Here is a 24,281-nt window from a genome sequence, read left to right as displayed (position 1 = left end):
CTCTCATCCCCTTATCGTATAAGCTGTATTATTATCAGTTCAGTTTACATGACATCGTTTAAGTTGCAAGATGTCAAGAAAAAGATTGCACATCATTCAAGGACTTTGCATCCTAGGGAGGGTCCTTAAGCCTTGAATTCTTATTAGCAGGAACATCCCACCCAGGATGCGTGTGGATTTGGTATAGGGTGAGTCCTTGAATTTCTACAGAAATGAAAGAGGAGAAAAAAAGAACTTGTATGCACCTGGGGGGAGGGAGTAGCAGACGTTGCAAAACAAGCGAGTTGTTCAGTTTTGCTCTGGGTTATATGCTGGTTTGCTTTAGCGTGCCGGGCCTGGCTGGCGTACAGGTGAAGTCTTGGTCTCCAGCAAACTTGCTGCAGGGGAGACTTCTTGTTGCAATTACCTTCCGTGCATAACTAAGTAATAAGACTCAAGCTGTCTCTCATGTAAAATGTACTTTCACGAACAGCTGGCTTTAAAAGTCAGTGTTACTATCAACTGTTGCCAGCGAAGTAAGTGATTGGCTTTGAGGCGGAAAGCTCCCCCACAGTGAGTGCTGAAGAGCACACACCCCCAGACTTCCAGATGTCCGAGCTGGACACCAGGCAGGGGCAGCATTTACAAGGAAAGAAACTGAGGAGGGCTAAAATCAAGGAGAGAGAATCAGAAAACACTGACCTGGCAAGCCTTCGTGCGTGAACAAGATCACGTCACAAACTCCCGAAACAGCTCTGGTCCCCCAGCCGAACGAAGGTCTCAGTGAGACCTGTCTGACTCCTCTACTTAGAACTACAGCCTTTCCCCCTCTCAGCCCCTTGCCTTCTCAATTTTTCTCCACAGCATTTATCATCATATAACATATGTTTTCCTTATTTATTTATTTGTCCCTTTCCACCAGAATTTACATGAGGGCTGGAAATTATTATGTTTTTGTCTGTTCTGCTCCCCACAGTAAGCCAGTGCTTGGCATATGGTGGGTTCAAAATATTTGTTGAATTCATCATAGACTGAATATACAGCTGTACATGAGTCGGGCTGAGATGTCTGAGATGGAGGGTGGAAGGAAGAAGACCCTGGGCTCCGGAGAAGTTGGGGGAGAGGAGCAAAGCCAGCGAGACAGGAGGAACCAAGGGAATGTGAAGTCCTGGAAACCAAGGAGGCTTTTTAGGGAGGTGGGAGGGAACGATCATCTGCTAGCTATCAAGTTTTCCTTGAGTTAGCTCAAGTAGAATTGCATATTCTGCATATAAATTTGAGTTCCAACCTGCACTTATGTCTCATGAACCGATCCTTTATCCTCCAAGCATCAGTGGCCCTGAGAATCTTTATGAATGCTGTGGATCTTCCCTTCAGAAAAGTTCATTTAGATACACGCAAGACTGTAGACGGTTGCCAGGGATCCTAGACCCAGTCAGGTCCATCCCAGAAGTCCGGTTCATAACCGACCCTCGCCTCTCCCCAAAGAAGTCTTCTTATGGCATTAACCAAACTATCTCAATGTAGAAATTCAGGTGTTGCAGGTATCCTAACTTCTCCAGATATGTTTCCAAAGATTAGACTGCGTTAAGTTAACTTTCTGGGTTCTCGGGGTAGAACACAAACTGTAAAATAAGCTGGCTCAAGCCTGAAAATAACAGTGAAACAAAGGAGAACTCACCGTCATCTCCTGGACGTGAAACATTTCTGCACCTCCAGATGACAGCCGATTGGGGAAAGAGATGCTGACGGATGACCCAGGAAGGGTGCTTGGTCCAGTGTTATAGACCTGTGGGTATGAGACACAAACGGCAAGTTTTAACAGAAATACAGATCTTCATTGCATGTCATGCAACAGGTACTCTAAAATTCTTAGAAGTGATACACAGAGACTCTAGGGTTTGGGATCTACTAGGTCATGACTTAAAGAGAAATAGCGAATGATGGGAGATTTCAATGAAATAGAAATCCTTCTAATATGCATTTTTAAACCCCAAACTTTCAAATTATCTTATTTCCTTTTAGGATTTTGTCTTTTTCCTGCTAAAAATTATATTTCTTTTTACATACCTAGAAATACACGTGTAGAGACAGAAAATAGATTAGTGGTTGCCTAGGGAGGATGGGGAGTGAGGTAAGCAGAAGAATGCATCCCCCCGCCCCACCCAAAGATGCCTACGGCCCAGTTGGTAGAACTTGTGAATATACTACCTTACGTGGCAAGGCGGGGAATCAAGGTTGTTAATCAGCTGGCCCTAAAATAAAGGGTTATCTTGGATTACCCAGGTGGGTGCAATGTGATCACGAGAGTTCTTACATAGGGAGGAGAGAGACAGACAGAATCAGGGAGATGTATTATGAGACTTAACTGGCCATCGCTGGCTTTGGAGATGAAGAGGGCCATGAGCCAAAGAATGCAGCATTCTCTAGAAGCTGGAAAAGGTAAGAAAACAGATTCTCCCCTAGAGCCTCCAGAAGGAATGCAGCCCTGCTGACACCCTGATTTTAGCCCAGGGAGACCCATTTTGGACTTCCATCCTCCAGAACTGTTAAGATAATAAATTTGTGTTGTTTGAAACCACTAAGTTTGTGATCACTTATTATAGCAGCAATAGGAAATGAATAAAGGGAGTGACTGCTAATGGGTATAGAGTTTCATTTTGGGGGTGGTGAAATGTTACAAAATTAGACTATGATAGTTGCGCAATTCTGTAAATATACTAAAATCATTGACGTGTGCCCTTTAACCTGGTGAGCTTTAAATGATATCTCAATAAAGATGTTATTTTTAAAAAGATGGGTAAGAACAAGAGAAAGGAAGGAAATGCTGCTTGGAGGCCTGGGGACTAGGGAGGGAATTCGGGGACGCGAGGCATCTCTGAAGTTGAGGTCAGAAGGGCAGAGGCTGGAAACCTAAGCAGGTCTTCACACATGACACAGCGTATCAGGATCTAGCCACAGCCAGATCTTCCCTAAAAAACCAAGTCTTCATTTTTTATTTTTTATTTGCCATAGTTGATTCTGCTTCACAGAACAGACAAAAAATGATTGAGTGGATGAGAAGTCATTGCCAACTCTTGATTGAAAAAGAACAAAATCCATCAAAAACAACAATCCCAAGACACAAGAAGAGGAAGGACTATCCAACCACAATTGAAATAATTTGAAGTGAAACGTGAGAGCACCCAGTTGACAAGAAACCTACTGACATGTCTGGGAAATCCCAATTAAAGCATAAGTTGGGGGGCGGGGGGATGGCTGGAAGGAAAGAAGAAAATGATTTTGATTTGCATTATTTCACCATCAGAGCCAGACAGATGGGAGAGCTTGTATTATCATACTTATTTACTTTTAGCAAATGTCTTAACATTTGATTCTCTGCAAATGTTCTTGTGCAACATCTGCATTATTTTTCATCATTTTTCAGGTGAGAGAAATGATCAACTTTTGATGCAAAAAAAAAAAAAAAAAGCCTATCATTAGTTAACGAATTATTTTGTCTGTTAGGAAAAACTCTGATAAAATGTAAAAACCAGGCCCAAGATCAGTATTTCTGCCTTTCTGTCTTTCTCCCATTTGCATTTGCAGTAGTCTTTAAACAATTATGTAGCTTGTTGAATAATAGCTTTTAAAAGACACAGAAAGATCTCTTTATATAAAAAGTCTTGTGATAGTCTTCAGGAGTGATGTTGCCAGAATAAGGAAATGCAGAAGCATTTTATGCATATTTCTGATCCCTATTCTCACCTCTTGGTCACTATCACCATTAACCTGGTTAGTGGCCTTCAGGCAGGATGGTCATAACAACAAGTACACCGGAAAAGGAGCTGTCAGAGAATTCTCGAGGAAACAGTCAGTGCTGCTAACACAAGGGGTCTCCTTCTAATCAGCGACACACATCATCCATCTTTCAGACCCAGCCACCTCTCTTAATGCTGATGGAATGTTGTGTTCTTCCTCAGGCAACTGATGATCACAAGGTCTCTCTAAGGGGCATGTTGGTCACTGGTTAAAGGGCCCTGATTCTCTAGCCTGTCTCTTATGTCAGGCCAGATGCGAAGAAAGTTCTTTGCCTGCATATCAAGCTTTAAGCTCCCTGTAAAAATGCCTTTGGAGAAACATGACTTGACCACGTACCCTCAGATTTCTTCATTTCTTTTAGAGGGTGATAACATTTTTTCCTCTTTTGTATAACTGCTGTTCCCCTTGCCTTCTCTGTCAACATGCACGCCCTCTACATGGTGTGTGTTACGTGAGTCCTTCTAAATAATTTTCTTGACTGTATCTTTTATTGTATGACGCACAAAACAAAAACTATGAGTAGGTACGTAATTAAAATGATTCAAGTAAAATGAAATAACTCTATCTGGTCTTGACCAGATCTATCCAATTTTTCTATCCAATTACAAAAAGTGATGGAGAAAAATAACAAATTGCGAAAAGCATTTTAGCAACACAGAGGACCTGTCCACAGGAATCACTCTGAGCTCTCAAAAGTAGGTCTAACCCATCTTTCTGGTTTGCCCCGTAAATCAAGGCATGGGGTGTGACAGCTGAGCTTAGCTGGCTGGGAGGTGCATTCCCTCTGAGCTGGGGACATGTGCTACTCATCATGGTTTCCAAGGTCTCTGGCCTGGCAGAACATTTTGGAGAGAAGAAGACCACCCCATTTGTGTTTGTGAGACCCCACAAACATTTTCTGCCTCATTCTTTAGGCCCTTACCCTGTCATGATTTGTCATCCCCTCAGTCCACCTAGGAGTGGCCACAAGGAAAGAAAATAATAATTATTTGGCCACAGCAGTCAGTGCTAGACCGGGAACAGTCTTCTCCAAGGGGAAGGGTGGAGTGGAGGCAGGAGAGCTCTGGGAGACGTGGAGCGTAGGCTACGCCGCACCCCGGGTGGGACGGGCCTACCTCCTCCGCCTTCGCTCCATCCCCGGCTCGTGGCAGGGCGTCTAGTCAATGCTTGACCAGCCCTGGCCTAGCCCCGTCCTCGCCTCTCCCAGCTCTGGGCCGTGTAGCATGTCGTCTCCCGCCTGGGTCTACGTTCTCTGTGTTTGCCAGTGAAGGAGAATGGACTGGAGGATGCTGGATGATGCTGAGGCAGCTCTAGCTTCACATTCAGAGAGTCTCACATCGAATAGTGCTGGCCTGAGAATCAGTACTTCAGAGCAGGGCTCCGCACACTACAGCCTGCAGGCCAAATCTGGCCTGCTACCTCTTTTCATACAGCCTGCGAGCTAAGAATGGTTTTATATTTTTCAATGGTGCAAAAAAAAAAAAATCGAAAGAGTAACACGTCATGACATGAAAATGACATGAACTTCAACTTCCAGGGTGCATCGTGACGGCTTTGTGTCTGCATTGCCTGTGGCTGCTCTCACACTTTGGCAGCGTAACTGAATTGTTGCTACGGAGACGGTATGGCCCGCTGAGCCTAAAATATTGACCCTCTCCCCTTTTCAGACAAAATTCGCCCACCCCTGGCTTAAGAGAAGGAACAGTGTCCTTCACGACGAGTGGCCCTGCTGGAAATGATGCTGGTGTGACGGGGAGAGCCAGCTCCTGCTCCGCGAAGGAGCAGCACGTTTCCTCCCATGTGCTCACACTGCTTTGCTCTTGGGAAACCCCACTTCTGAAAGGCTGTCTGTCTGCGGGGGGAGTGGGCTCTTGGCTGAGTCATCACAGAGAAGCGCAGGAGGAAGGAGACAAAACAAATCGCCAAGGCTGCCCTAGCCATCATGTGAAGACTGATGGAGAACTGAAAGGGGTCCTTTGGGGCCACTGGGGCTGGGATGTTGGCCTGGGCCTCAGCGTCCAGAGGCCTTCTTGGGGAAAGCTGATGTTCGTCATGCAGCTCTCATTCCAAGTGCTGAAAAGCAGAGGGGTCTACGCAGCAGAGTACCAGAGAGGGGAGGGGTTGATTCTGTGTGCGGTTACAGAAAACGCATACATACACATCCACTATGCTCCAGCCAACCAGGCTGAGAAGAGTTTCTCCTGGAAATAGCCTGACCCTTTAGTTGCCTTTTAGTAGAAGACACATTCCATGGGCCCTTCTGTTGGCTCCCAGTGACAGAGATGGTCCCCAGGGGTAGGTACCTGAAGGGTGACGTTGAGGGGCTGGAAATGGCACTCCAGATCATCCAGCTGAATGAAGCTGGATGCGTCCACTGACTCGCCATACACGAAGGAGGTTGGAGACATGATTCTGAAAGAAGAAACCAGGAAATCTGTCACCCCAACCCTTGGTCAAGCAACGCATGGTCACTGCCATCCTGAGGACCCAAACGTCTGTCTCTGTGGAATCTGGCTCCCTCCAGTATTTTCCACCAAAGGCTTCCCTTCTGGAATTGTTACTTTCTCTCCTGTAAATGGACACGGCCAGACTTATGCTTTCTAAACAGACATTTCCAGTAATGTCTTCTCACCTTAGGTCAAATCGATAAGCTACATATACAAATATGAACTAGGATTACATTTCTAAACCAAAGAGAAAGACTCTGGTTTGATTTCGGTTTTTTAAAACAGGATTATAAAGTTATACATGTTCTGTTTTGTCATTTAAAAGCTGTTTTGTAGATTGAGGAAGATCATGGCAAGCTCTTAAATGTAAATATAAGTGAATCATATATTTGGCATCTAAACTTCTGTGACAAATTCATTTAAAGAATTTATCAGACTACTAAAATGATTAGAAATTAAATATTAAAAATGGAGTCCATTCAATGATAGCATTTTTCTTCAGATTTCAAACAGTGGCTACATAAGAGGTGACTAAGAATTCAAGCTTGTTTTGTAGCATTATTTCAATGTTGCCTGTTATCAACAAATCCCAAGATGAAATAAAGCCCAGATTCACTTGAATTTCCAAATATTGGATTCTAGATGAGATTCTAGAAGCTGTTCACTCGCCTGAACACTAATAATGTAAGATTTTTGGTCCCAAGTCAGAATGGCAAGCTTTTAGGAAATAAATTCATCTATTTTCAACTTAAGCGTATTCCTTCAGGAATGTAGTGAGTCCCAGTATCATCCAATAGCAAGATCTGGCTCCTTTCTGCTCGCACTGTTTCATGTTCCTGAAGAGATCAGAGGTGGACTCGTTTGTTTAACCAGTGGCTTCATCGGGGGGCTGTTAGCACCTCACAATGAGGCCTCCAAGGGCCTGATAACAGGCTCAAGTGAACCAGTGTTTTCTCCTTGGTCCCCAAGGACAGGGCTTGGTTCGGGGCACAGGCTCACTGTGCCTCTGATGAGAGAAATAAATAAACTATATGGTTAAAAATAAAGCCATGAACAGAGGCAAATCTACGCTAATTTGCAAATATAATCCACCGATGCTTCACGTCTGAAGAACGTGATGAAAAAGGCCACGGACGCTGGACCGCCCATTCCCGGGCACCCAGCAGAGCTTAAGCCATCACAGCGATGGCTCCTTCTGTGATGAATTAACATTTCTACTTCTAGCCAAGGCTGGGACCAAGAGCATTTGAAAATTGAAAAATGAGAAACTTTGAACCTCCAGAAAGTTGAGCTTGCATATAGGGCAAGGGTTCACTGGGTTGTCATTTGATCTGAACTAACTGTACAAGTCTTTTTTTTCCTACTATCAAAGAGGTATGCGCTCTGTTTTCTGAAGCCGGAAGCAGGAACCAAGTTCTCATTTTTCCAGGCCTGGGCTTTGGCTGAAAACTGACCCAGGTTGTTTTGGGACTCACAGCTCTGCTTTCCAACAATGCCAGTAGCTCTGGGTGGCCTGGACTTCACCCGAGCAGATGGTATGCCCATCCCAACCGTCCTGTGCCCTTTCCAGACTACCACGGGCATCAGGCAGAGCTGCCGCAGAAGGGGTTAACGGAGACACACAAAACCAGTGCTGCCTCCGAAGCAAATTCGAAAGGCACACCTCCCTTCCAGCCAGGACACTGGGACATATCTGGCTGTAACCTCTGGCCCAGCAGCCTGTGGCTGAGATTTTAATCCCAGGAATCATACTGCCTGTTACCATATGGCACTCTGGAAGAGTAGGCCCTGAGAATAAATATACGCATATAAAGATGTACAGAAGGTTCAAAGAAATTATGGGGCTTAAACTTGTCGTCAAACTTCTTGTGTTACCCAGCAGGTGGGTGGGTGGTGGGGAAAGAGGAAAAAATGAGGAGGGAGGAGGGAGGAGGGCATGAGTCACTGCACTCAAAGCGTCCTCCTGCCTTTCGGAGCTGGGAAGAAATGGAAGTGGCAGGGCCGCTGACTCCTGGCTACGCTTGCTTGCGAACACAGGAAAGGCACGGCGTTCCACTGCAGGCCACCCCTGTGTTCCCGCAGCCCGGGACTGGGCTACTCACCCAGTGACGGACGTGTCCACTTCATGCATGAGCGGCACCGTCAGCGTGAGGGTGTTGTCATGCAGAGATTCTGAGCGCTCCACGTTGCCGCTGCGGGGAAGAGTAAGGGAAGGCTGGTGAGCGCTAGCTCCGCGGCGGCAGACCCGGCAGACCTCTGTCTGTGTTCCGTATTAGAGCACTGCCTTCTCCGAGGGCTGACTCTGTGCCCTGTGCGGAGTCGCAGTGGACACTCTACTGCCTCAGCTGTGTTTCCCTTACAAAGATGTGAGTGGTGCAAATAGTGTCCTGGGGAGCTGATCGCAGGACACACCAGTCGGGAGTGGAGAAGGGAGACGGAAGGGGAGGAAGACAAGAACGTCACGGGATCCAGGAGGTGAGTGCTGTAGGCAATTGGACGCCGTCTGGCTGGGGAACTATGGGAGGCTGTGAAGAACACACACTTCAGTCCTCCCGGCTGAGGGCATGGGAGCTGGGCCCTGATTCACTGACTCCTGAGACCTGCTGCTGCTGCTGGGGGAGGCCAAGTGGGAGGCATTAAGTCCCTGGCATCTGCCTTGGTTTCTGGCCAGACAAAGCCTCAGGCAGAGTGGCAGGTGCTGGGAGCTGCGCAGTGATGAGTGGGAAAGGTGAATGCTGAGGGGTGTGGATGGGCACCCGCAGTGTGTGTCGCTTCCGTAAGTGCTTGTTTCATGAATAATGAACAAAGAAGGTTAGGACACGACAGCCAGGAAGGGGGCTGCTGAACTTTCATGCTATTTCCCACCTAGAGGCATCACCCATCTTCCATGGACAGCCAAGCCCAGGACAGAGGCCCTGGCCAACTCTGCTACTATAAATGTCATGGGAGCTCCTCCTAAGGATGTCTGGCTGCAGTATGTCCCCATGCAGACTTCCCCCATGGGTTAAGAAAGCACAGGGTGGTGATTCTTGTGAGGTCACTCTGGAAAGGCAAATGCAGGGGAGCTGAAGCTCTTGAGTGGCTGCTATGTGCCAGGCACATTTCACAGCATGACCTCCCTGGGTTCTCAGAGTGACCTCAGAAAGGATGGATTGCCCTCCTCTGACGGGTGAGGAACAGCTCAGGTAGATTAGGTAACCTGGCCCAAGGACCAATGGCAAGCCAGGTCAGTCTGCCTCCCAAAGCAGGGCTTTTCCACTGTGATTCCTTCTGATACTGGGTTTGAGAGGCTTGGGAAGGGATGGGAAAGAAAAGGAGAAGAGAGAGAAGGAGGAAGAGGAGGAATGCAAAGACCTAGCTTCCCTTTACTATTAATTAAACTTCAAATGTGAACTGTGATTATTATTCCAGGGAAAGAACTGCCTGGGGAAAAGGCATGGCCGTTGGGGGCGTGATGCTGAACCCACCATTTCCAGTTGGTTCTACCACATGGCGTGAATGTGGGATCTGGGTGAAACAGAAGACCCCCAGACCCGCTGAGGTGTGGGCACAGCTCTTCCGGGCCACTCCCCACCACGCGCTGTTCCCTGAACGTGTGCAGGGTTCCTACCGGCTCCCTGCCTGCCCTGCCCCCACCGCCTTCCTCTCCCACCCTGAGAGTGCTGAACACAACAATACTTAAATAGCGCTCAGCTCACATCCCCTCTCCTTCTCTCTCCTATTGTTCTGAAACAATGGTGCTCTGCGCCTCTGACCCCCTGACTCCTCATCTGTCTTCCGCATACGGGGTGGGGCGACATCCATCACTCAAAGGACAACCACAGTTGCAGAAGCAGCAGAATCAGGCGCCCGCCCAGCCTAACTTCCTTGCCCTTCCTTTCCTAGGGGGCAACAGAAATCAGAGAACGGCAGAAATCAGAAATGGGACGGCAACGCCTGGGCCCGCTCCCGCCCCCCACTCAGCATCCTGCCAGGTCTGCATTATCGGTTCCTGATGGAAGCACCACCCCCTGGCCCTGCCATTTGTCCAGCCACCTGTGGCCCCTGGCAGCTCAGGCCTGACAGTCTCATCTGTCATCGGGTGACGGTTCCAGACTGAGCCAAGTTGAAAAGTTGAGATAAAGAGGCCAAACATCAAAAGGCTTCCAGTCGTCCTGCGAGCGTGTGACTTGGGACGCCTTCCCGAGGTCAGCAGAGCGGGGCTGCTGAGAGGGGGGCTCTTGAGAAACTGTTTAGTCTCAGTTTTATGTCCTCCTAGGTCCACAAGTGGGCAAGAGATCTTCAAAGGGTGGTGATGGGAAGAAAGGCGGGATTGATAGTCTAACTTTGCTGTCAAGATAAGGAGCTCTTAGGGTCTTTCCGTCACAGCAGGGAGTCAAGTGCTGTGGGTGCCCAGAGTAAGACCAGATTTCCACCAAAGCCTGGAAAGAAACGAGTGCCTGAAATATTCTGCTGTGTATTTAACAGAGAGCACGGCTTCCTTAACATCTAAATTCGAAGAACTAGATCTGATATTTAACCAGTCGAGCTACCAGTACTAGGCGTCCCGTGATGCCATGTGGCGATAGTAACGTATAGAAGGGGATGTTCCTGAATTGAGTAAGTTATCAACATTTTCTTATGTGCCCAGCACGGCATCTGGTAAATAGTAGGAGCTTAATATGTTTGCTGAGTGAAAAATGTGCCCAGTATAGAGTAAAGGACTAGGTAGTTCTCAGCCTTGGCTGCTCATTGGAGTCACTTGATGAAACTTTTGAAACCCCAAAGCCCAGATCTCGTCCCAGACCAGTTAGATCAGAATCTCTGCCATGGGCTGAACCAGGTATCGGAAGATGCTCCCAAGGTGATTCCAGTGGCCAGAGCACCACTGGTCTGTGGGCATGTGATGTTAACAGATGAGGTTTTCCCCTCCGTGTGTGGGCCAACCCTCCTTTTACACTTCTGACTAGGGTTGGGAGGCAGGTACTTTGGACAAGGGAAATCTCTTCCATGCATGTTTCCTGCTCAAATATTCCTTCCTAGGAATATTGGGTACCCCGGGTGTTGAGGGACCAAGAGGGTGCATTGATGGATCTGCCCAATATTGGTGAGTTTTCTGCGGATCCAAGAAACAGCAGGAGAATGAGAATTTCCAGGTTTTAGTGGGCCTCTGCCTCCCTTGATTAAATCTGACAATCTCATTCTCTGTGGGCAAGCTGTTGCAATGTGTTACTTCCCTCTTTGGAAACTTTCAGTGGCTCTCCATTGCCTTCGGAAAGGAGCTTGGACTTCCTGAGGCTGCACGGGCCCTCCAGCGCCCAGCCCCGTCTCCTCTTTTAGCTCTACCCCTCACTGCCTTTGACGTTCCCCACCGTTCCTCAGAGACGGCTCTTGAAGCCCCGATTTGCTCCTATGCCCACCACCTGCACGGGTGTAACTAACAGAGCAGGTCGTCCCATGCACGTTCTTACTGCTGTGCCTATGTTTCTTTGGCCTGAAAACAGACTCCTTTGTTTAAATGCCACCTCCCCAGTGAAGCCCTTCTGGACTGTAGCAATGGAAACTGAGTCGACCCTCTCTATGCTTTGCGTGTGTCTCTATTATATCGCAGCCACCTTATACATGAATGTGAATTATGCGATCTTGTAAACAGCGTGAATTAAAGAGAACCAAGTCTTGAATGATTGATTTCAAAACCAAGTCTCGCATGATTGCAAGCCCAGGCGGTCGTAACCTGTGTTGAGTGCTATCCCCCTGTGACAGTGGGAATCGTGCACTGAAAGGTTCTGTGGGAATCTGGGGATTACTGGGCTCTGTGTTAACATTCACTGTCGTCATTAGTTACATCTCCTTTGTGCATCCCGCGGCGATGAATAGAATACACTTACTGCTCATGTCCATTAACTCTGACTAGTGCTGAACGAAAGGCCAGCACGTCATCAGTTTTGGAGTGGAAGTTGGATCCGATAACGCGTGGTAAAGAAGGTCAAACAACTTCTGTGTCTTATTTTTAGGACAGAGGACATTTTCCAAAATAGTAGAGATAATAGACGTCAGCATTAAAAGCAAAAACTTGCTATGGTGGTTGTGGATCCAGGGGCTCTGAAAATGTATGCCTCCACCTTCAAAGTCACTCCTAAGGGAAAATGAATCTCAATACGGTGAGTTTAAAATAATGTTGGGGCTGAGGAAGGCCTCGAATGAAAACACAAGAAAAGAGTAGTGGGGGATGAAAATAAAGCTTCCCTACGTCTGCGTCCGTGAGCACTGCTGCTGTCTACTGCTGTGTTATGCTTGCTGTGGCCTGACCTGGGGTTCCCAAACACCCAGCAACTACAGATGGCAACTGGGGCCCCCGGGACAAAGCCGTTAGTGAGAGGCTGGACTGTGGAGGCATTGAAAGATTCAGGACTTGTGAAGAATCTTAGTCTAAACTCTGAGTAATTTGTGTTTTTGTGAAAATTCAAGAATCACTCAGGGGCTGAGGATTACAGGATGCTAAGACACAAACTTCGGTTGAGGCATAATCGATGCCAAGATTCAGAAGAAAGCACTACGCCAGGATTTACTGCGTCTCATGGCAAACATCCAAGGTACAATGTCAAGGATATAACAGAGTTGAGAAAGGAGGATTTCTGAAGACAGTTTTTGTGGAAAGCTGTTTGTGGAAGGGAGAAGGTGTCTGCATTTTAAATCACGCTTCAGGGGACCTTGATCGAACAGTCTGATTACTGCCCAGGAGATTAACAGCAAGGGGCTGCTCGGCTTCCCCTCTGATGGCAGAGGAAAGAGGGGTGACTGCACGAAAGTCACCTGCACTTCCAGTGACTGTCTGGGCAAAGATCTATATTGAGTGGGATCTACATGGGAGATCCAGGGTGGGATCACTTTTGACCTTGTCCCGGAGGGCACAGTCTCAGCAGCAGAATCTGAAGGTCACCTCAGACTGCCTAGAGGCTGAGGTTGGAAAAGGTTTTTCCTTTTCCAAAAAGAGTCAGCTTTGAATACCTCCACGGCTCAGTGAGTGCTCAACAGTACCTGCTAAGTCAGACCTTTTCTGTTTCCCAAGCCCTGCCAGAGAATGAAAGGCTCAGAAACTGCTCTCAGGAAAAGGCGGGGGCAGTGGAAGCACAATGGGAAGAAAGCAAGATCATTCCAGACGGAGGCAGGCTTTTCCCCACCGCAGCCTTGCCCCGGCCAAGTGTAGAAGCCTTAACTTTAAATCCAGTTTCGATGATTTCATGGGACAGGACACTTTACGGATGTGTGAACTTGCTTTGACACTTGCAGTGACTGTAAGACTTTGCATTGCCCAAGAGTGACCCGAGAATGCACAGGACTGTCCTAGTTGTCCTCCAAGGACAGGGAGAGACTGGGTGGCTGTGCAAGCTGACCTGGACAAGCACCATCCCTAGGAGATCTGATTTTACCCAGTGCTTTATCACTGAATAACCATCTCCTCCTCCTCAGCATCCTGAGCAGCATCAAAGCCTGACCAGGGCATGTCCTTTCTGGTCCCATCAGTATTTGATCTTTGAAAAAAAAAAATGTTTAAATCTCCTTTACCTCTGAGCAGTAACGATGAAGCTAAGAACTTCCTCTTCCCCTGACAGGTGGCTTGTATCAAAGATGACGCTGAATTCATACTAGAAAAAGAAAAGGCCATGTGTCATCAGCAGGCATGCCAAATTAAACCCTGTTAGCTACAATCTTCTGCAGTTCGTGACTTCTGGAAACTCATTTGCACGACAAGCTTTATTTTTTATGTATATCCTTCTGTTTGTCAGGCCAGAGACTCAACTTTAAGATAAAACCAGGCTGCGACCACACGCTGGCAAGAGGCACCACTAACCTTTTAAGCAACTGAGGGCCTCTTCAGGGAGCGATATGTTTGTCTCTTAAACTGGGACTTTCTACATTTCACTCACACGCCATGCTCGATTTTTTGCCACATCTGCATAACATATCACCTGTGATATTTACTTCATGTTTTTATTGCCTCTCTTTGTTTAAAGACTATTTTAAAAGGAAAATTTACATTCCTATCCCACGTGGGACTGCAGGATCAATTGCCATAAAGAGAAGGTAGTCACAGAAAGAAGTACAATGAAAACAAAGCCACGTTGAACTGTGTTGCTTGCTGCAGGCTCCGAGCCTGAGGTCTACTCTATTTTGGTAAAAGGGAGATCGATAAGTGACAGGGCAGCGTTAAAGCTACGCGAGCCCGATGGGAGACCTTCTCCTGCACGTGGTGACGATGGGAAGAGCGCTGAAAAGGTCATAATTTGTCCACTGTCAGAGGCAATGCTGTCTAGTGCTGTGTCCACACACCACCTAGAACCGTTTCAGGCACCCAAGTGATGGACGTCCTGCGATCTGGGGACATTACCCTGAGCAAATGGTTTTAACCATATCAGGCATGTGTGGAAATGTGGGTGAAACCCTGGGGTGGGGAGTTACAGAACCAGGTCCTACCACCAACTGACCATGTGATCTTTGCAAAGACACTTTATCTCTTCTCATTTCAATAAAAAGAGGGTGGACAAAATGATTCTTAAACTCCATCAAGCTCCGAGAGTCTATAACTTACTTAGTATCTAGATACTTGGGTTCTTTTATGACATATTCTAGCCCACGGTCTAACTTTGCAACAGTGGATTCTACTGAACTGAATGCTACCTGATAGTAATGAAAACTGGGCCATTGCATTGGACCATCATCTATAGTGGCCACTGGACATCCCTTTCCAGACAAAGATTTCTGTTGCAGTGGGACTTGTCAGCCAGTGACAAGTGGGGGTGGGGTATGGAGACAGGACAGGAAGCAGAGCTGGAAGATGCAAAGAAAGGGAAAGTCAAGCGACTTGTCCCAGCGGAGACTCAGAACTGGCAGAAGATCTGAATTAAGCACACTAAAGATCAAGGTGAAGTGAAAAACGAAAGATTTGGGTGAGAAGACAACATCAGCAATGGAGGCCTGGGAGAACAGAAGGTCAGGAACGAGGCGGGCTGGTCATGAGAGAGAAACACATGGCCACCAAGAGGAAGCCCACAGTATAGTCACCGGGCTCAGCAGGTGGTCTGTAGCCTGATGACCCACAGGGTCTGAGGGCCAGGGGAGGGCAAGTGGGGCTGCAGACAGAGATAGTGGCTCCCAGCGCCTCTGCCCCCAGGTTTAGTCTTGCTGCAGGTCTTAAGCTCTGCATGTGGAAGGAAGGCAGTGGCATTAGCAGAAGAAGGTAGTGGCAAAAAATTCAACATTCTAACAGTCACACTTACATCGGTTCTGTGGCTGCTTTGAGAGTTAAATGAAATTTTGACAAAATGTAATGCCCCAGATTTCGCCATTGCTTTGTTTTCATCGTGCCCATTGTTATGACTACCTCCTCGTTATGGCTAGGGATTCTGGATCCATTCGTGACAGTGCAGTCGATTTTCCTTTTAAAATAATCTTTAGATTAAAACTAGCAAGACGGACCTTAGGTTTGATTTGGGATGTAGGCTGAATTTTACAATGAAATGAGAATTGTTAAAATTTTTCAGTTACATCTACTTTCTGTTGTTCAATAGATTTCACTTAAATTTGCACGTGGAGGAGACACGTACGTTTCCACAGGCAGTGATGTCCCAGGTTCAAGGTCTTCCCCCTCCTCTCTCACCCCACCTGGAGTCTAATAGGATTTGCCCTGTATTCTGCCAGCTACTTGTAATCCCTTTTCTAAAGGCGGCCACCTCTATGGGTTTCCCTTCTGGGATGAATGTGGGCAGATGAGAAACAGAGCCGGAAAAAGGCTCAGGAATCACGGAGGTCAGAGCCACAGTAGTTTGGAGCAGGTACATTTCAACGAGGCGACGGGTTCAAGTGATTTGCTAAGAAATATTTGAGCAAAGCTTCTTTTTCACCAGAACATCATCACAGTTGGTTCACAAAACAGCTCCTATGTACTAGGACCAAAAAAGTCTTAGAGATTAAAATCATCTGATCCTACGACATAGGCAGGAGAGAAGGATGAAGCTTTCATTCATTTTAGGGGAAAAAAAGGTAGACTAAAAATTATGAACTTTCCTTTAAATTATAACAGGGGAAATAGCTTCTATTTCCAAAGGCAGACCTGGTCTTTTAGATTCTAGTTTTGCCTCCAACAATCACATTTTCTACTTATCTTTGCGCATACAGAATGCTCCATGAACGCCTCACTGTGCTGTGCATGTTACCTGCTCGCCAAAGCGATAAGGCCACGGTGCGTCTCTCACACGTGGGGCATGTCGTTCGGATGAAAGAGAAAGACCACGTGACCATGGCCCGTTGGAGCATGAGGAAACCTCAGGGTGAGGCAGCTGTCGGAGTCAGAGGCTGGTGGGAAGGGCTGGGGGCTGCTGCCAGGGAAGTCTCCCACTCTGCCCCTTACCTTTGACTTTGACCTCATGAAAGGAAATCCCACACTGCATTTGAGGAAGTCCGATTCCAGCAGTTCACAGGAAATGCCCATTTCCTCCTGAAAGAGAAAAAACACCAACAGATAGGCTGGCTGCATGAAGACAGATCTATAGAAGTGATCTCAGGCAGACAAACTGAGACTTCAGCAGACACGATCCTTTTTGGGGGCAGTTCTCAGACGACAGCCCCTGTTGGCTGCGGTGGGATGAGGAGCTTCTGACCAGGGCGAGTCCCAGTCCTCCCGGCCACCCACCCTTCCTGTGGGTTCCTCTGGGAAGACAAGAGCAGAAGACAAACCCACTCTTCATTCTTAACTAACACGTTGGCTCTGAAACCCCAGAGCTCTCATGGTGAACTGGGCCAGGTCACATGTGAGCTGGACGCCTCCTGAGGTTTAAATTAAAAGCAATCAAAGGGTCTTTCTGGCCTCTTTCTCCTAAACCCATACCCTAATCCTGTCTATCAAAATCTTGCTAGTTTAGTAAAGTCAAACTCAAAGAAAATCACACCAAGGAAAATGCAGGGATTCTTCCTACAGCCAGACGCGATGAGGGCTGAGCTGCTCCCCTGCGAGCCCCCTCCCAGGGTGGGTGCGAGTGCATGCAAGGAGAGGTTTCCCTGTGTGGCTGGCCTGGGATGGACTGCACACTCAGCAGCATGCAAGAACTGGGAGCTGCCATCTTTCTACCTAGATACATGGCTTATCACCAAGGTCAAAGGAAAGCCAGGAGGCTCTTCAAAACCCACAGGGCCTCTCCAAGTCACTGAAGCAAATCAAGATGTTCAAGGGAGGACAGTATGCTTGCAGATTTTGGAGAAGGAGAGAACACAGAACAGAATAAGCATTTGCTGAGTGACTGGAAGCTGGGACACTTAAGTTCGGTGAGACCACATGACTTCCCCAAGGTCATTCCTGGCTGACTCTAAAACATGTCTCCTTTCCCCTTCCACGGCCCTAAATTTCCAGAGAGAATGAGCACAGCCAACAACACAATGGCAACCAAAATAAACCAACTGGTATGGATTCCGGCTCTGAAATGCTGCCCATGCTCTCGCCTCCAATTTCCAAGACCTACACCTCATCTCAGACCTATAGTCCCAATCCTGTAGGTGGGTAGAATAAAAAAAAAAAAATTTTATTATGTATCCAATCAGGAAAAAAATGTGGGCACTTACCACAATGTACCTAGTTATCAATTATACACATACACTACTATATTAATGTATTATGAACATTGTCAAACACTCAAAAAGTAGACAAAAGATAAATAACCCATGGGGTTAGAAGTCAAGATAGTAATTGGGGAGGCAGTAAGTGGAAGGGGTTCCTTCCTCAGGTGCTGGGAATATTCTTGGATGTGATCACTGAGAAAATTCAAAGAGCTAAGCACTTAATGATTTGCGTACTTTCGTTTCTAAGTCAATGAAACTTGACTTAGAAAATAGCAACAAAAATCCCTCCAAAATACAATGAAATAAAAGACAGAAAGATAAAAGGAAACTAGTTTATCTTTCAGCATCTCAGTGATTACGTTTTCTTTTTCTTCCCTTATATTTTTTAAAATTAAATTTTATTGGGGGTGACATTGGTTTCTAATGGCTTGACATGTCCTTAGCCAGCATTTCTCATAGGGACTGGGGACCACCTGCATTAGAATCCATCTGGGAGCATCTTCAAAAATACAGATTCCTGAGCTACACCCCAGTATTCTCGGAGTAGATAACTGAGTAGTCTCGGAGTTTGTGGGGTCTGGGATGAGCATTCTTCAATAAATGGTAAGTGACAAAGTAAGTAACTCTGCTGTGCAATGATGTCTGGGAGCCACTGCTATGAGCTTCCCTTTCTTTGGTCCGTTCCACAGGCTGCTTGACCAATGTTCTTAAAACGTGCCTCTCTCCTCTGTGTAAGGTGTTGCCACTGTCAGGAACACCTTCCCCCAGTCCTCCCTCCTAGGTTTTCTTCATCCATCTTGGCCCCCAGACACTCATGGGTAGAAAGTTCACGTGAATGTGGACACGGCGCAGGATTCAGAATGGACTCTGAGCATCCCCTGGGGGGCTGAGTCATCCCAGCACCTGCCACAATCAGCGCTGAGGACGTAGGTCTGAGAGATGTTAGTCCCCGAAACATGAAGAGCTCAGGGCTTAGACGGGGGTGACCTCCCGGCAGAGAAACAGACACTTCCACAGCAGTGGGACAGGGCTGCTCTTGGAGCCTAGAGGACATGCATGGGCAATTTCAATAAGGAAAACCAGAGAATAATTTCTCGAATGCTGTCTTAAGACCTGCAATGTGCAAAGACTGGTCCTAATGATTCACTGTGGGTGGCCTCTTGTGATTGTCCTCTTCCTCACATTCCTTGCTCCAGAAGCAAGTCCACAACTGGCTCAAGTAGAAGCTACTCTGAATCCTAGCTAATCAGCCTGAGGCCTCAGAGGCAGAGCACCCAAGCCTAGGGTGACTTTAGCTCTTAGTTTCTCTGGGACAGTCCTGGTTCATGTCTGTCATCCAAATGTAATTACTCTCAGGAGCATCCTGGCATATATATAAATGACAATGATTACTCAACCCAGTTCTGAACCCCTTTTGTAAAGCTCGATAACTCACTAGAAATCCCTTTCGAGCCAGGAGAGAGGTCTTCAATTTAAGTCAAAGGCTTAACTGTTCTTGAGGTAAAGATTTACTGCCCCGAAGACTCCTTCGGTTTTACGTGTGTATGAAGGAATGACTGTGGCTTCAAAAATTTACTCTGGAACTTGACGGGACCTCAGTTTACTTAGCGTTGGCTAAGAACACTTTTGATTATTCAAGAGCTGCTGAATGGCCTTATTTTTGTTAATTCCCAAATGCGAGAAAATAACATTTACACCAGCATTTACTGCCTTATTCCAAGTCTCTCTTCCGCCCCACTCAGTTTAATAGAAATTACAAAATTCTGGTTGGATCTTGTGGGGGAGAAGCAAAAAGAGTGAAAAGTGAAGACATGGCTAGGAATGAGAGCGATCAGCGTCTGGTTCCTGACTCATGTGCTCCTGGATGGAGCTCCGAGAAGGGATGTCATAGGTCACCCTCCTGCCACCTGTGGGCACCAGTATAGCCCTCCTGTGGCTATTTACACCACCTCGACCAAAAGATTTTTAAATTCTATGCCCTGTTCTCCTACTACAGCTGTGAGGTGAAGAGGCCTCTCGGAGCGTGGGCTTCGGCAAACATGGAGACTCCCTGTGTGGGCTGGGTGGGTGCTCCCCCCAAGACCTCTTTACTAGACGGGTTCACCAGCCTTAGCTGAACAGGAAGTGCTTAAAAGTCCAGGAGGTTATAACGCCCTCCCCACGAGCATTCTGTAGCCTAGGACTGACAGGCAAAGGGTGCCCCTTTGCCTCAAGGCGAGAGCAGCTTGGTTGCATCCTGCTCCAGAGCCCCTACAGGATGTGGCCAGCACACGCCAGCTGAGAGCGCGACCTTGTGTGGCTCCTTCCTCTGCCCCATCCTGCTCCCTTCACTCCTCCCAAGAGCATTTCCCCCCAAAACCACTTACACAGGAATCCCCATCTCAGGTTCTGCTTCTGGTGAACCTGACCGCAGACAATACTCTTTACAATACTCTGGGCACTGACAGCCACTGGAAAGTGATGGGCATTTACTCCCGAGCAGGGAGAGGCAATGGAAGGGGACACTCACATGCTAATAAATCTTGTTGAAATCCAAGAGAAAACTTTTCTAACTGCAGTTTACGAAATCTGCCTAGCTTCCCCACAAAGCAGAGCCTGTACCCACTTTGTTCTGGTTTCGGATCGTGCCCAGGGCATGACCTTAAAACACCAGAGTCAGGATGGAACCACGCCCTTCCCTGGTAGTCAGGTAGGGAACTGATATGCACGGAAAGACTCAGAGAGTGAATTCTGCGGAGATGTGGCTAGCCTCAGCTCTCTTCCTGCTTCAGGTAACATCAGTGGACAGGGTTCTTTTGGGGACTGCTTATTCACCTCAAAACACCAGGAGGTGGATGGGGGCCATCCCAGGGACCAGGCTTCTCCTTGGCTCTGGTTCCTTCCCTGTCCCAGGCATTGTTCACACAGAATTCAACTTGGAGAACTTGACTTTTAGCATTGTTGCAAAAATTAGGATCATCAGCTCTCAGCCCTCTGAATTGTGGTGAACAAACTGTCTATCTTTGCACCTGGTGCCAGACAGTGTAGGCCTCTGATCATCTAATTCATATACCGTGCAGATTTACTACAGAATAAAACTAAAATCTTGCTGTGAAAGATGTAGGTTTTCATGAAATCAATGAAAATGATGGAAAACTGTTCACACCACTGAAAACCACTGATAACTCTGGACCTGGCAGTGCTGGATCCGCTAACTGTCGAAGGAATCAAAAATTTCCTTGGTTGATAACACTTTTAGCTGCTTCAGAAGACAAGAATTTAAATAAAAAAAAAAAATAAAATCAAGAGAGCCCTTGGGAAGAATATGCCAGTTAAAGACGATCTTTTTGTGATTATACTTAAAAGGAATGAAAGCAAAACATGAAGCAAAAAGAATTTTAAGAAACAGAAAAAGTATTCACCTCCAAAAGCTGCCTATTTGGTACTTAATTCCTTTTGTCCCAGAAAGTAACGCATTGTTGTTTTAAAGATGCTCATAAAGCAAATAAGTTCTTGCCTTGGGTCTAAGATTTCCTCGACAATTATAATCACAGTACAAAAGCTGTTAAATGGAGGATAATATAAACTTGTCTTCAGAATTTTTAGTTTCATTTTTCAAGTAAAGTCCCAATCAAAGTTTTAAATTTTTTTTTTTACTATGGAATTCTGGACCCTATTTGAAGAATAGGGTCCAGAATTTTTGTAATGCCTCTTTTTGTAATGACACTTTTCCTCAGCTAGCAAGGACATCCTATAATACCATAAAATGCTATCGGTGTTTCTCCCGGGAGATTATGAGTGATTCAATTAAAATTTTCTCAGTTTTTACCAACACACATTACTCTCGGGCTCAGGAAAACAATCAATACTCTTTAGAACATAATACTGAAAAGGTTGGCTCGTACGCATTCACCCCTGTATTCTCAGTGCCTGGCACTGAGCCTGGCACTTAGTAGCTCCTGAGTTTGCACTTGTTACGTGAACGGGCCTTGGCTCATCAGAGATTCGGATGAAGGGTCTGTAAGAAGCAGCTCATTTGCTGGTCTGTCTGGCATGGGAGATGCTTGCCTTGGCAGAGTCCCTCTCTTTTCCAGACATACCTCGGCTGTTTCGGCCCCGGGAGCTTGGCCAGTGGAGCCAAGCTCCAGCCCTGTTTGTAACGTGCGGTGGTTGGCAGGAAGAATCAGATAATGAGGTTAGTGAGCCTCTGTGGCTTTCGGGCTCCTTCCTCCCAATCACACAGCATTTGATTTCATCTTGAAGTGGGGCTTTATTTGATCACCGATACAGTGCTCTTTGGGGAACAGCGAAGTCTGGTAATGGGCTTATGCTCAGCGCTAGGGTAAGTTTGAAACCTGACTTCCCATTCTCCACACGTTTGTCAAACTGGAGATGACCCTGATGTCTCCATGTCTGGCGGCCCGTCTGGCCATCTGGGGTTTGTCTAAGACCCTTTTCCCTCTCCAGGCATGCCAGGTGACCCCTGTGAGCTGGTAAGAGAGGCCTTTGTGTTAAGGTAGCTAATCTAGAATTCTGGTGAATTTTGGAAGCATTTTATCCCAAATTCCCTAATCAACTGGGGAGTTGGAAGTGCAGGGGTTCCCAATAACCTGGTCCAATGAGTTAGCAGAATGAGAGTTTATTCCCAGGAAATACTTTATTGCCCCCACTCAATGAGTCATCAGCCTGAGCCTCACCAGAAAATACCAGTCTATTCCCAGAGAGGAATCCTTTGGGACAGGGCTCATGAAATCCCAAACCATAAAGAAAAGCCCATGAGCTTGCAGCATAGAAAGTGCACAAGTTTTGGCATAAGTATCCCAACTTTTCATTACTGGCTCAGATATGTAACAGCTATGTGTCATCAGGCAAATTAACTATCCTTTCTACAAGCCTCCATTTTCTCACCTGTAAAATGAAATCATAACATCTGCCTTAGGGGACCGTTGCTGGCCTGCAAGTGCCGGTGGTTACAAACACAAAGAACATAGATGGCCCGATTCAGTAAAAGCTGACTACGTGCCAGGCAGCTCCTCTGTGGTAGCTTCTCTTCTCATGCTCATTTTAAGAGGAGGAAATTGGAATACAAAAGTTTTATCACTTGCCCAGGGTTTCCTAGCTGGAAATATAAGAATAGATCAGAGGGGGCTCGGGGTGGAGAACCAAACAAAGAACGACAAGGGCCCCTTACTTTCCCCTGTCCTCCAAAGAATCCGCAGAAACTAAGATTGAACAGGTGGGGAGCAGAGAACCAATGAACCAAAAGTAGCCTCTGAGGAGCCTGGAACGTATGGTGACTCTGGTACAGATGCCAAGCATGGCTGATGGCCTGGCAAAGTTGGGGCAGCGGTGACAGACCTTCTGCCAGTTAGGAGCTGGCAACTGAATAGCCAGCGGCACCAGAGGTGACTATTCAAATACATGCGGGATTTGGAAGAGTGGGTCAAAGAAAGTGCTACAAAGCAGGTTCCCTTCTTAATTTTCATCAAAACCCCCGTTTGGAAGCAAAGGCCTAGACTATTCCCAGTTTGTTCTCTCCTGTGAAAAGTGAAGCAAGCAGGAGGTATAGTGAGAACAGATGTTGGGGAGAGAGAAGCCATAGAGATGTTAAAGCAAAATTCCCTCCCAAAGCTAAGTATCAGAATTGGGAGACAGCACTTTAAAGAATACAGAACCGATCACAGGCAGTGGGGAACAATGATCTGATCAAAGTGGCGACAAAGTGATGTCCTCCCGAACAGCCCTCGTGACCCTTAGGGGAAAAAAAAGTGCTTGGAAAGCTCTAAAATAAATAAAAATAATATCCTACATTTGTAAAACCAATAGAAATTAGAAATGACTTGAAAACTGTCTTATTCCTGTACCATGCCCCTCCTTGGTACATTTCATTCATCCTGTTTAAAGCTAATCTTTAGGTTTTCCCAAAGTGAAGACACAAACACTTTCTAAAATGCTGGTGATTGCCCCCTTTGGGACCACAGGGATATGAACTTGAGAATTTAAACAAAGTAATAAAAATAAATCAACCAGCCCTAATTGAAGAGCCCAAAGTGAAGACCAGCAGCCATGCCTTCTAAGGATTAAGTATGTGATTTTCATCCAGGAAGTTTTTCCTCTTGTTAAGTAGAAGCAACTAACTTATTCTTAGATTTTTTTTTTTTTAAAGGTTCTATTCTTAGATTTAATTTTTTTTTTTCCCAGAGCCTGCAAATTCTTGATCAACAAACTAAGAATTCGAAGTTGAATTCCATCTCGTGAATCCAATTATTTTGGTTTTCTATCAATCTTTTTTTTCCCCTGTAGGCTTGACTGAAAAAATAAGGCGGGGACCTCTCCTGAAATGATAGGAAAGAATTTAACATCATGGCATAAAAACAATTTATGAGTGGTGTTTGGATGGAAAGGTTTTGTAGGAGTCAAGTGTTTGAGGGGTGCTTATTAAAATCCTGGCCAGGAATCCTAGCATAAGAAATGCACTTCAGTGAA

General features: G+C 46.5%; 1 protein-coding gene across 1 annotated transcript in view; it reads right to left on the bottom strand.

The window, feature by feature from the left end:
- Positions 1-24,281, bottom strand: part of ITGA9 (integrin subunit alpha 9) — a 290,420-nt gene that overhangs the window by 45,355 nt on the left and 220,784 nt on the right. Inside the window, exons 19-23 of the mRNA XM_025038975.1 lie at positions 16,615-16,701; positions 13,773-13,852; positions 8,330-8,419; positions 6,084-6,192; positions 1,661-1,768 (exon numbers count right to left, since the gene is read on the bottom strand). Of these exons, the coding sequence (XP_024894743.1) occupies positions 1,661-1,768; positions 6,084-6,192; positions 8,330-8,419; positions 13,773-13,852; positions 16,615-16,701 (474 nt within the window). The remainder of the gene's footprint in view (positions 1-1,660; positions 1,769-6,083; positions 6,193-8,329; positions 8,420-13,772; positions 13,853-16,614; positions 16,702-24,281) is intronic.

This window comes from Pteropus alecto, unplaced genomic scaffold (genome assembly GCF_000325575.1).
Source record: "Pteropus alecto unplaced genomic scaffold, ASM32557v1 scaffold10, whole genome shotgun sequence".
Taxonomy (NCBI): domain Eukaryota; kingdom Metazoa; phylum Chordata; class Mammalia; order Chiroptera; family Pteropodidae; genus Pteropus; species Pteropus alecto.
The sequence above is the reverse complement of the archived record's forward strand: the minus strand, read 5'-3'. Positions and strand labels throughout refer to the sequence as shown.